This window comes from Glycine max, chromosome 13 (assembly GCF_000004515.6).
Source record: "Glycine max cultivar Williams 82 chromosome 13, Glycine_max_v4.0, whole genome shotgun sequence".
Lineage (NCBI taxonomy): Eukaryota > Viridiplantae > Streptophyta > Magnoliopsida > Fabales > Fabaceae > Glycine > Glycine max.
The window spans coordinates 32469982-32481295 of record NC_038249.2 but is presented as its reverse complement, the minus strand read 5'-3'; the positions used below and the strand labels follow the sequence as shown (position 1 = coordinate 32481295).

The window sequence follows — 11314 nt, the reverse complement described above, 5'->3', positions numbered from 1 at the left end:
TAACTCAATACAAAAAAGATCATATGCAGGTTTATATACAAGCAAGATGTCTAACAGAAAATAACTAACAAACTCTAAATGGGAGAAAGATATTCTCGATACCGAGCTTGGAAATGATGTTGAGAAAAGCATTTCGAGACAAAGATTTTGTGAAAATATCTGCTAGTTGATGATGTTTTCTTACATGAATCAGCTTTAGTGCTCCTTTATCAACTTGTTCTTTAACATAATGCATATCAATCTCTAGGTGCTTGGTTCTTTCATGGTATGTGGGGTTTGTAGCAATGTGGGTTGCTGCTTTGTTGTCACGGTAGACAACTGCAAATTATATCTGAATGTTGAAATCATTTAGCAAGTTTAGCAGCCAAGTAAGCTCACTTGACACAAATGATAAAACTCAATATTCTGCTTCTGCAGAAGATTTACTAACTGGCTTCTATTTCTTTGCCTTCCAGGAAATTAATGAATTTCCTAAAAAAATACAATATTCAGTTGTTGATTTTCAGTTGTCAAGACATGAACCCCAATCGGCATCTACATAAGAATGGAGGGATGTGTCTAATTTGGCCTTAAAAAGGACCCATTGTCCAACTATGTGCTTGAGGTATCTTAGCAGAATGTTGGCTGCATTCATATGTCCTGAGCGAGGATCAGATACAAACTGGCTTAGTTTGTGAACAGTGTAACAAATATCGGGCCTTGAGATGGTTAGGTATAGAAGTCTTCCTATTAGTCTTCTATAAGTTTCTGGGTCTGGAAGTTGTGATCCTAATTATGCATTCAATTTTAGATCAGCCTCCATAGGTACTGCAGATGGCTTAAAAGCAAGCATGCCAGTGTCCTCCAAAATAGACATAGTATAATGTCTCTAGCACATGAATATTCCTACTTGAGATCTTAAGAGTTCTAGGCCAAGGAAGAATTTTAGATCACCCAAATCTTCTAATTTGAAGTATTGTTGAAGCATATTTTTGCAGAGTGAATAGCTATTTTATCAAGGCTTGCAATGACAATGTCATCAACATAGACCAAAATGGCTATGAATGATGAACTTGTTCCTTTGGTGAACAAGGTGTAATCATGCTTTGACTGAATGTATTTTTGAGAGCTCGATGTGATGCGAAACTTATTGAACCAGCTTCTTGAAGCTTGCTTCAGGCCATAAATAGACTTATTCAACCTGCAAACAAAAGGTGCAAATGATCGAGAAGGAGATTCATGGTTGTAGCCTTAAGGGATCTGCATATAGATTTCTTCATCCAGGCTGCCATTAAGGAATGCATTGTTCACATCTAGCTGAGCTAGGTGCCAATGCTGGGAAGCAGCAAGAGACAAAAGGAGTCTGAGAGTAGTAATCTTAGCCACAGGGGAAAAAGTTTCTTGGAAATCTAGGCCATATTGTTGTGTGAAACCACGCGCTACAAGTCTTGCCTTGTGTTTTGCCACAGTCCCATCAGAATTCAATTTTAGTTTGAATAACCATTTACAGGTGATAGGTTTCTTGTTGGGCAGTAGTTGAATGATGGTCCAAGTGTTGTTGAGATCCATGGCTATAAGTTCATCTTGAATGGCTTGTTTCCATTGAGGAAACTTGATGGCTTGCTTGTAAGTCTGTGGTTCATGATTTTCATAAATTTGACAAATATAGTGGGTATGATGTGTTGTAAGTTTTGAGTAATTAATGTAGTTTTGGATAGGATATAGAGGTTTGGAATCCATAGTGACATTGTAACAATGATAATCATTAAGGTATTTGGGTTGGCCACATTGTCTAGTTGATCTTCTGAGTTGGTATTTTGAAAATGGGTTAGGCTGAGGGCTATTTTGTATGCTTGGTTGAGTGTCAGGATGGTGTTGTGTGTGTGTAGGGTCAGGATCATCACAAGTGCCTGGAGTAATCAAATTTGGAGTAATGTGAGGGCTAAGAGGATTAATGGACCTTGTTATAGAGTATGTGTCTTTGAAAGGAAATATGTGTTCATAGAACTTCACACCCTTGATATGAAAGTTTCGAGAGTGGTCAAGTCTAACAACTTGTAGCCTTTATATCCATGAGGATAACCTATTAAAACTGTTGCAATAGCTCTTGGACTGAACTTGTGTCATGTGGATAGAAGAGTAGATGCATAACATAGAGTTCCAAAGGTCCTGAAATCAGAATAGTTAGGTAGTTGTTGATGCAGAATTTTATAAGGAGATTTGTGTTACAAAATAGGACTTGGTGTTCTATTCATCAAAAAGACAGTAGTTTTAACACATTCTCCCCACATTTTTATAGGAACATTAGATTGATGCAGTAAAGTCCTAACAATGTTTAATATATATAGGTGTTTTCTTTCTACCACACTGTTCTGTTGGTGTCTCTACACAGGAAAATTGATGTAAGACACCTTTTTGAAGGAAAAAATCTTTGAAAACCAGTTCTCTAGCATTATCAGACCAAAAGGCCTTAATACTAGTTTATAATTGATTCTCAACATAGGAAAAAAACTGAGGTATGACAATAATATAATCAGATTTATTCTTAAGCATATATATCCATGTGGATTTCCTTTACTCCAATTTTCACACTTACAATGCTCTATCTCTTCTACTTCTTCTAATTGCTTAATAATTGGGTTTGCATCACTTAAGTACAACAAAAGTTCATGTGGATTCGACACTCGGACTTCTCAGTCTTTTACTACTTAAAACGAATTGGTATACCTGCCAACGAGTTAACAGTCTGTGACGTTGATGTGTGCGTAAATTTCATGCGCCCTCCCCACCACCTTCGATGCCATCGCGTACTGTGTCGTCAATAGGTCCTTTATCATTACCACCGCGGATTGCATTATCAGTTTTCTCATATTCCTTTTTTTTCTTTTTTTTTTTAATTTTGTGATTGATTGTCACTCACTATTGATTTCATCTACTTCCATCATGACAAATAATGTGATGTTTCTAATTTTTATTGTATGTTGTTGAGTTAGAGATAAAGATGGTGGAAGATGAGGAAAGGGGAAGAAAAAGGGATAAGGAAAGGAGGAGGATAAAGGAAAAAACATTTATACTTTGCGACAATTTTTAATTGCCAATACCTTTATTTCACTAATAATGTTTATGTACTAACGAATAATCATTTTGATCCTTTTTTAAAATATAAAAGATCAAAAGGAATTTTAAAAGATAAGTAATCAAATTGAACTAAGCAAATAAGATAAAAAAACCAAATATTTCATTTGACCAAAATTAAATGGGATAGGTAATTGTATTAACCATAGATGTCGAAAAAAACCAAAGTTTCACATCGGCTAAAAATAAGTCAAATTAGAATATATAAATGAGAGGCAACCCTTACCCCTTGAGCTAACTTTTGGGATTGAGTTAGGCCTAAACTCATATTCTTAACGTTCTAAGATGGTATCAAAGCAAATTCAAGATTAATCCAAAGGGTCACCCACCATTTGTTATTCATGCACCAAAAAGCCCAAAAAGTGGTAGGGCATGAAGGGGTATATTGGAAAAAATTCAAAAAAAATGATCACTCACCATTGTTATTCACGCACCAAGCCCAAAGATTAAAAATTAAACCCATACCGATGGGAAGCCAAGAAATTTGAAGCCCAAAAAATGATCGGATGAGAGAGAGTTGGATCATGTTTTGGATAATTAGATAAGAAAAAGGAAATTTCTATTTACACCCCTTTATCTCTTTTTTGTGTTTCTTTAAATATTATTTTTCAAAAACTAAATTTTGGAACTTACTTTTTAATTCAACAAATAACTTACTTTTCTAAAAAAATATAATTTAATTTTAGTATATTTCTTTTGATATTATTTTTACATTTCAATTCATTAATTTAATTGTTTGTAATATAATTTACTTTTTTTTTAAATATATTACACGTAATGATTTTTGTGTTCAAAATATTGTACTTTTCTTTTAAAAATATATTAATAATAATTAAAAAATGAAGAATATTTTTATTATTAATTATTATTATTATATTTTTCTTTAAAAAAAGTATAACATTTGACTTTTTATTTATATCAATATAATCTTAATTCAGAAAAAAAAATTGTATCAATCTAAACAGCATGTTTTTTTCTTTCTTATTTCTCTTATATACTTTCTTTATCTTTTATAATTATTAATTTGTTTTTATTCTATTTCTTGCTTCTCTAATTCACTCTACGTCCACACAAAAAAAAACATTAAGATTATCATCTTCATAATAAACTCACGGGATACACGATAGATAGTATGAACACTGTCTGTACAAAATAAATAATATGAACACTGTCTAGTGCCGTAATACGGCGGTGGAAATTAAGGGGCCCGCCGGGAGACCCTAAAAAAAAACAGCCTGTACATAAAGTAAATACTATTTTTTGTACACAAATTAAATAAAAAAAAATGTATTCCAATAACACTAGTTCCTATAATAATTATAGGAAACTAAAATCGGCGTCCACACTGCAGATTGGAAGAAACTTTTGTCAAATATCACTAATTATTAACTCGAACTTATTTTAATAAAGTGGTTTTAACCTAAGCTAAAGAGGAAAAAAGAAAGAAAAAAAAAGACCACAACACTGCTGAGAATCTTGGATAAAAGGACATACATTCTTTGGCTTTGCGCTCCTCAAAAACAGAGTACCCTACACGTATCAGAGAGAGAATATTTTTGTTCGTGCAGGTGCAGAAGATGGCTCGGAGCTCCACAAGAATGAAATGGGTCTCTATCTTCACACTTCTATTCCTCTCCCACTCGCCCCTCACAATCTCCGCAGAAGATGGTAATGTCCCTCTTCTTCCATTTCTACTCTTTCTACTTCTTCCTCTTTTTTATGCGCTGAGATCTGATATTGCATTTGTTACTTGGCATATGTGCTTCAATTTGTTTACCCATTTTCATGTTTTGGGTTGAGTTTTTAGTTACCTTCTCCATTTTATGGTCTAGTATTATTGTACGAAGATAAAATAAAATTCTGGATGGTGTTTAATCGGTATTTTTGAGTTCTGGGGCTGAACATTAAGGATATTACCGATTACAGAAACAAGAGAGTGATCTATTGGGTTCAAACTTTGAAACTGTTTCCCTTCTATTTAACTTGCAAACAAGTTAAATAACTCAACTTAGTTAAAATGTTTGACTTTGTTTATGGTTTCTTACTTCTAACTCTAAGTGAAGTGAAGTGAACTTTGAACTCTATCGTTTTCCATTTGGAATTCTCTGGTCATGATTTTCAACACAGAAGGCCCACCTTCCTCTTTGTTATGAGCATTTTTCTTACCTGTGATCATAACTTTTCAGACTACTCCGTGGTGCTGTTCTGTTTTCCACTGGCTTGGTATTTTGATTTCATTTTTCATTTACTGAAGGATGCTTCTAATTTTTGTGTCATGTGACATATCATACCCCTATTAATCTTTCTCCATAGTCAAAGGCATCAGAGGAATGAACTTAAAATTATATCCAAAAAAATGAAATCTAGTTTGAAAAAACTATGATGGCAAAAATTGAAAAATGGCACTAGTTGTAAGTGTTTTCAAAGTTAAAGCGATATATAATACTTTTAAGTTCTAACTAATCCATATTCTGTAAAAGTACTTGAACAGAAAAGTATTTTTTAGTTGAAACTTGAAACTTTAATAAAAACGCTTTAATCTTTTATCTAGCTATTTTTTAGTTGCTACTCTTTAAATATTTTGATAATGCTTTAATATTAGTTGCTGTGTAGATAAAATTATCCATAAATACTTGTAGGAGAAGAAAAAACCAAATAAATTTCTTACACAAGTTAAAATTACCTTATACATAAATTTATTTGTAGAAATTCTTTCTCATTAACTTTTTTAAAAGTTAATTTTAACTTCTGTATAAGTTAAATTTACTTTATAATAAATTTTTATAAAAAAATACTTATAAAGAAACTTGTCTGAACATAGAATTTATCTAAACATAGTATTAGGATACGTCAGTATTACATATTTTGACTGAAAAAAGTAGCAGTATATAATTGGTTATAGGAGTTTGATGAATATAATAATGAGCCATAGATTGTGTAGTTAAGCTTATTAAATTACAAGAATCGACTCCATATGACCAAATTAAAAGTCTTGAGTACTGTGTATGATCCATTTTTTGGGGGGAAAGGGGTACAAGACTATTTGTGACATTTGGATATCTAAATCTTAATGAACCGCAAAACATCACCATCGTGCAATTATGGATGCCTTGTGGCATAATAAGACCGAAAAACTAGCAATGTAATGTAAGTAAAAAAAGAAGTACCCGAAACTCTACCTTAAAAAATGTAGATCAAACTAGGTTAGTGGTTTGTTTCTTATAGGAAGACTATAGTAGGAGAAGAAAAATAAAAACCGGCCTAGAGATACACGAAAGAAGGTTAAGCAAATGGGTCCGGAGCAAAAGACCTTTGTGATTCTTGTTAACCTAGGGATGGGAAATGACCCAATTGTCAGTGTTCCCGCCACTCAATACACGCTTTTTAGTTTTTTTTTTCCTCCAATCATGACCAAATGGCTAGTTCCTTTCCGTAAAGGACGCTAATTACTTTTACTATTATTGTCGCGTAGGTCGCTATCCTCCTCTATTCCATGCTCAGTTAAATAATAAAAAACACAGTAAGAAAAAAAAAAGTACTACTTTTTTTGTCCTCTTTGGTCAGAGTGAAAGGATTGCGGAGCGTAGTGAATGGCAGCATGCGTTAGGACCCACGCGCTCTCTGCTTCTTCAGGTTTTAGGAAGATGGATCTTGCAAAAATTATTAAGATCTCATTTGGGGTAAATTTTAGTTGAGTTTCGAAATTTTTAAAACAGCCCATTTAAGATTATCACTATTTTTCCTACTAGAGCCCACTTTGATATCAGGTTAGATTTTATCTCAAAATTAATTGGCATTAAGTAAAGTTGTCCAACATCCAAAGATCGAGGCAGTCCATGTGAGATTTAGATATTTTTCGAATATGTATTATTTAATCATAAATAAGTGATAGTTTCATGTTACTTGGTAAATTTTTTTATTGGACCATACCTCAAATGCTCCCCGTCAACATCATCTTTTGTCGTTTTTGCTGCCTTCGGATCTTCCCTATCCTTCTTGGCTAGTTGTCATGTTCTTTGTTAGGCCTTTTTGATGGGTAGTAGTTTATATTGATCCTCTTTTTTTGTTACTACTTGAATCATTGTGTGCTTCTAACCTGCTTCGCAAGTTGGCACCTCTAAAAATGTGTTCCTTCTTTATTGTTTCAACGTGGGTTTTCACATTCTTGAGGCCCATTCTTGGATAAGGCAATCCAGATTATACTAAAAGTTTGCTGTTTTTTCTTGATTAGTGGGTGTTATTGTTATGAAAAACAAATGTAGAGACGGAACAAGATATAAATTGGAAAGAATGGTGTGGTTATGGTGCAATCACTACAAAACGACGCGGATATTTGTTGCATCCTAGTTCAACATAAATGTTGATTGCATTGCATTTTGGTTGGAATTACCTATGGGATGGGGTGGGAACATGTGCTTGAGGAATACACCTTGACAATGATTCTGCCGCCTCTAACCTGTTGAAAATACCTTGAGAGCAAAATGTGGCCCCGTACTCATCACAAATGCTTTTTTCTTTTTTATTATTATCATCTTAAGATAAATGATACCCATGTTATGCTTGATGCTTTGCTTGCTTGAAACATTAATGGACCATGATCTATGTTATTATTTTGGATGTTGATGATTTATATCATTTTTCAATTGACCACTTGTCACATATTTGGAGTCTAAACGTTATTAATATGCGCTACTTTTTGTCAACTATGCCATGTTTTAGAAAGTGATAGCAGCGGGGACGGGATAGATTTTTATATTGTAAACTTTTTTTAAAAAAAACAATTTTATATTGTAAACTTCATACTTTTAAATTTTTAATAATTTTATAAAGAAAAACGAATGTGTGCTAGTATTGATTTTGGTTGAACCTCGAATTATTTGAAATTGAAAGGTAATATTGTTGACGTGGAATTTGTTTGGGTCCCATGAATTAAGCTTTTGAAGTTGTTAACTTTACTTTCTTTTATTGTTATTTATCAGAATTAATTTAAGAATGATCTTGGCTTTAACTAAACTAAAACCGTTAGCTTAAGGGAAAATATTGCACAAATCATTAAAAGATTGCCATATGGATTTCAACGAATAAAAAAACTCGTACAATGTTTAGCATAAGGATATTGTGGGATCAAACGTGATATGCCATATGCCAGGTTGTGGCATTCAATGTGCCGGACAAATAGTTTTGGGGCAATCCATTTTTGGAGTATATAAAAGATGATGAGATTTGTCGCTGATTTTAGTTAGTTTAACTAGTAGTACTATGCTGAGGAGAGGAAATTGTATATATTTAGAGGTACCAAAAAAGATATAAAGTAACATAAAAAGTGGAATCGAATTGCAGGGCTAGTGGCGAATGGAGATTTTGAGGCTACCCCAAGAAACGGGTTCCCAAACGAGGCGATTGTGGAGGGCCCCAGCGAGGTCCCAAACTGGAAGTCAAACGGCAACGTTGAGCTTGTGGAATCGGGGCAAAAACAGGGTGGGATGATCCTCATCGTACCGCAGGGTAGACACGCGGTCAGGCTCGGCAACGACGCCGAGATCAGCCAGGAGCTGCCGGTTGAGAAGGGTTCCATTTACTCGCTCACGTTTTGTGCGGCTCGCACCTGCGCGCAGTTTGAGTCCATCAACGTCTCGGTTCTGCCTGCGTCGCAGACGATAGACCTGCAGACACTCTACAACGTCCAGGGATGGAACCCTTACGCGGTTTCTTTCAATGCGGATCAGGACACTTTTAGGTTGCTATTTAAGAATCCCGGCATGGAGGATGACCCCACTTGTGGCCCCATCATTGACAACATTGCTATCAAGAAGCTTTTCACTCCTCTTAAACCCAAAGGTACCTCTACTTTATATTTATACATTACTTGTCATCACTCTAATTTTTAGACCATCATCAACCTATAATTTTTTTCTTATTAGACAGATAGTACCACCAACAAGGTCCTGTTATAGTAGATTTTTACTTCCTTAAGCATGTTGAAAGGGGTTAAATTCCCTAGTGCTGGGTATAGAAAAGAATTTATTCCAAGAGACAAAATCCATTTTGATTATCTTTATGTCTGGAAGGTTGGTTCCATGATTTCCGGTTGTGGGAATACCTTACTTTCAAAAAAAACACACACACACACATAAATAGTAGTACTGGAAATACCTTAATGTAGGGATACCTTACTTTCATAGTACTGAAAAGTGAAAACTAAACTAGGATTCAAACAAGCTTAACCAAAGATACATTTGCTGAATGGGTATTAATGTTGGTTTGGCTGTGTTGATATGTGCCAGACAATGCAGTGATCAATGGGGATTTTGAAGAGGGTCCATGGATGTTCAGGAACACTTCACTGGGTGTGTTGCTTCCCACAAATTTGGATGAAGAAACTTCATCACTGCCAGGTTGGATAGTCGAATCCAACCGTGCCGTCCGTTACATTGATTCCGATCACTACTCTGTTCCACAAGGCAGGAGAGCCATTGAGTTGCTCTCAGGAAAGGAAGGAATCATATCTCAAATGGTTGAGACCAAACCAGACATGCTCTACAGCTTGACCTTCTCATTGGGTCATGCTGATGATAAGTGCAAGGAGCCTCTTGCTGTTATGGCCTTTGCTGGGGACCAGGCTCAGAACATTCACTACACTCCCAATTCCAATTCTACCTTCCAAACTGCTAACGTCAATTTCACTGCCAAGGCTGAGAGGACTAGAATTGCCTTCTACAGCATATACTACAACACCAGAAGTGATGATATGAGTTCTCTATGTGGACCTGTGGTGGATGATGTCAGGGTCTGGTTTTCCGGCTCCAACGGGCTTCATGGGTTGGGCTTAGGAAGGCTTGGGCTTGTAATTTTGGGTTTAGTTTTGGTTCTGATGTAAAAAGGTTTTATTTGGTCTTGCTTTATTTATTATTACTATTACCATATGCCTAATAGGTTGTTTTGGGGTTGGGGTGTAGGTAAAGTCACATTCTCCATGTCAACAACGTTGTATGTGAACTGGCCTTAAGTTTATAGTTTATGCAATGAGAAATGAAATTGTCTTAGCTGTCTCATTTGTGCCTTTTCCCTGGTTAATACTTTCTTTTCTTTTTTGGGGGTGGTGGATATTGGAAAACAATGCGACTAAAAGTCTAAAAGTTTGATGCTTAAGTGCATCTCCGGTAAGTAAAGTATGCCGCTCCCCATTTTCGATTTTATATTAATAAACACTATTATTTATGTTGGTTGTTTGTCAATTCCAGTTCAAAAAAAATTATAGAAAAAATTGTTACTAGTATTTTTATATGCATATCTACCTATCTATCTAGATATAGATCCCCTTTGAAGATTTTACTCAGCGATTGGATCAAACTTTTAATGTATCTATCCTAGGTACGATGGTTGATACATTAAATGTGGTGGTTGAAGCGCATCTCAAATTTTGTCATTTGTCGAATTTTGACTCCCTACGGTGAGAAGAAAGTTGGTTGAATTTTGCTTTCGCATTAAGGTGCTGCGCAAAATCAGTTGTACATATCTGCTGGTAATGGTATCTTTCGTGAGATTATGATAATGCTTTTACAGTTTATTCCAACTCGTACGATGTACCTCAAGTCACCAGCCAGGCCCAAGAATATGTTTTGTGGCTTGCCTTTGACTAAATCGAAGACGTGGACAAGTTGATGGTGCTTAAGCTAATTCGAGACTGTTTCAATCTTTTTTTTTTGTCAACAAAAGTTAAATGTTAATATGTTAGTCTCTGTTAGGGTGAAGGATTTGAAGTTCAAATCCAATCTTTTTTTTCCTTCACTTTTTAATCATTAAATCAATTTTATATAACTTTGAGACTATTTTAAACATGATTTGGCTGATTGATGTTGAATCGACTAAGTGGTTTCCTTTTAGATATGTGTATGTGAAATTAGTTTTGAAGTAATATAACTTTGTAGAACTGATTATGAAAAAATGAGTTTAAGTAATGTAATCTTTGTTTGAATAATATATATTAGAAAATTCATGTTTGTAGAGTCAATTTTTTTTAGTATTATATATAGAAATGTAGTTAAACTAGTAATTTGTCTATAAATTTTGTTAAGGTTGTGTATCCAACAAAAATGTTCCCAATGTCTCATAATATGTTAAGTTTTTAGTTATATTTGATAAAATTAGCTGAAAAATTAGTTTATAAAATTATAAGTGTCTAGTAAAATTAATTGTTGAA

General features: G+C 34.4%; 1 protein-coding gene across 1 annotated transcript; it reads left to right on the top strand.

The window, feature by feature from the left end:
* Nucleotides 1-4577: 4577 nt before the first annotated feature.
* On the top strand, nt 4578-10163 carry LOC100788675 (uncharacterized). Its single transcript, XM_003542885.5, has 3 exons — nt 4578-4782; nt 8455-8952; nt 9399-10163. Exons 1-3 carry the CDS (start codon nt 4692-4694, stop codon nt 9989-9991), a joined length of 1182 nt encoding a protein of 393 aa, XP_003542933.1. The 5' UTR covers nt 4578-4691; the 3' UTR covers nt 9992-10163.
* Nucleotides 10164-11314: the final 1151 nt, after the last annotated feature.

Bases quoted from the DNA above. Each gene is read 5' to 3' on its own strand.
- LOC100788675 (XM_003542885.5), top strand. From the start codon at position 4,692: ATGGCTCGGAGCTCCACAAGAATGAAATGGGTCTCTATCTTCACACTT. The intron at 4,783-8,454 runs GTAATGTCCCTC...ATCGAATTGCAG, and splicing joins CACAATCTCCGCAGAAGATG to GGCTAGTGGCGAATGGAGAT. The intron at 8,953-9,398 runs GTACCTCTACTT...GATATGTGCCAG, and splicing joins CACTCCTCTTAAACCCAAAG to ACAATGCAGTGATCAATGGG.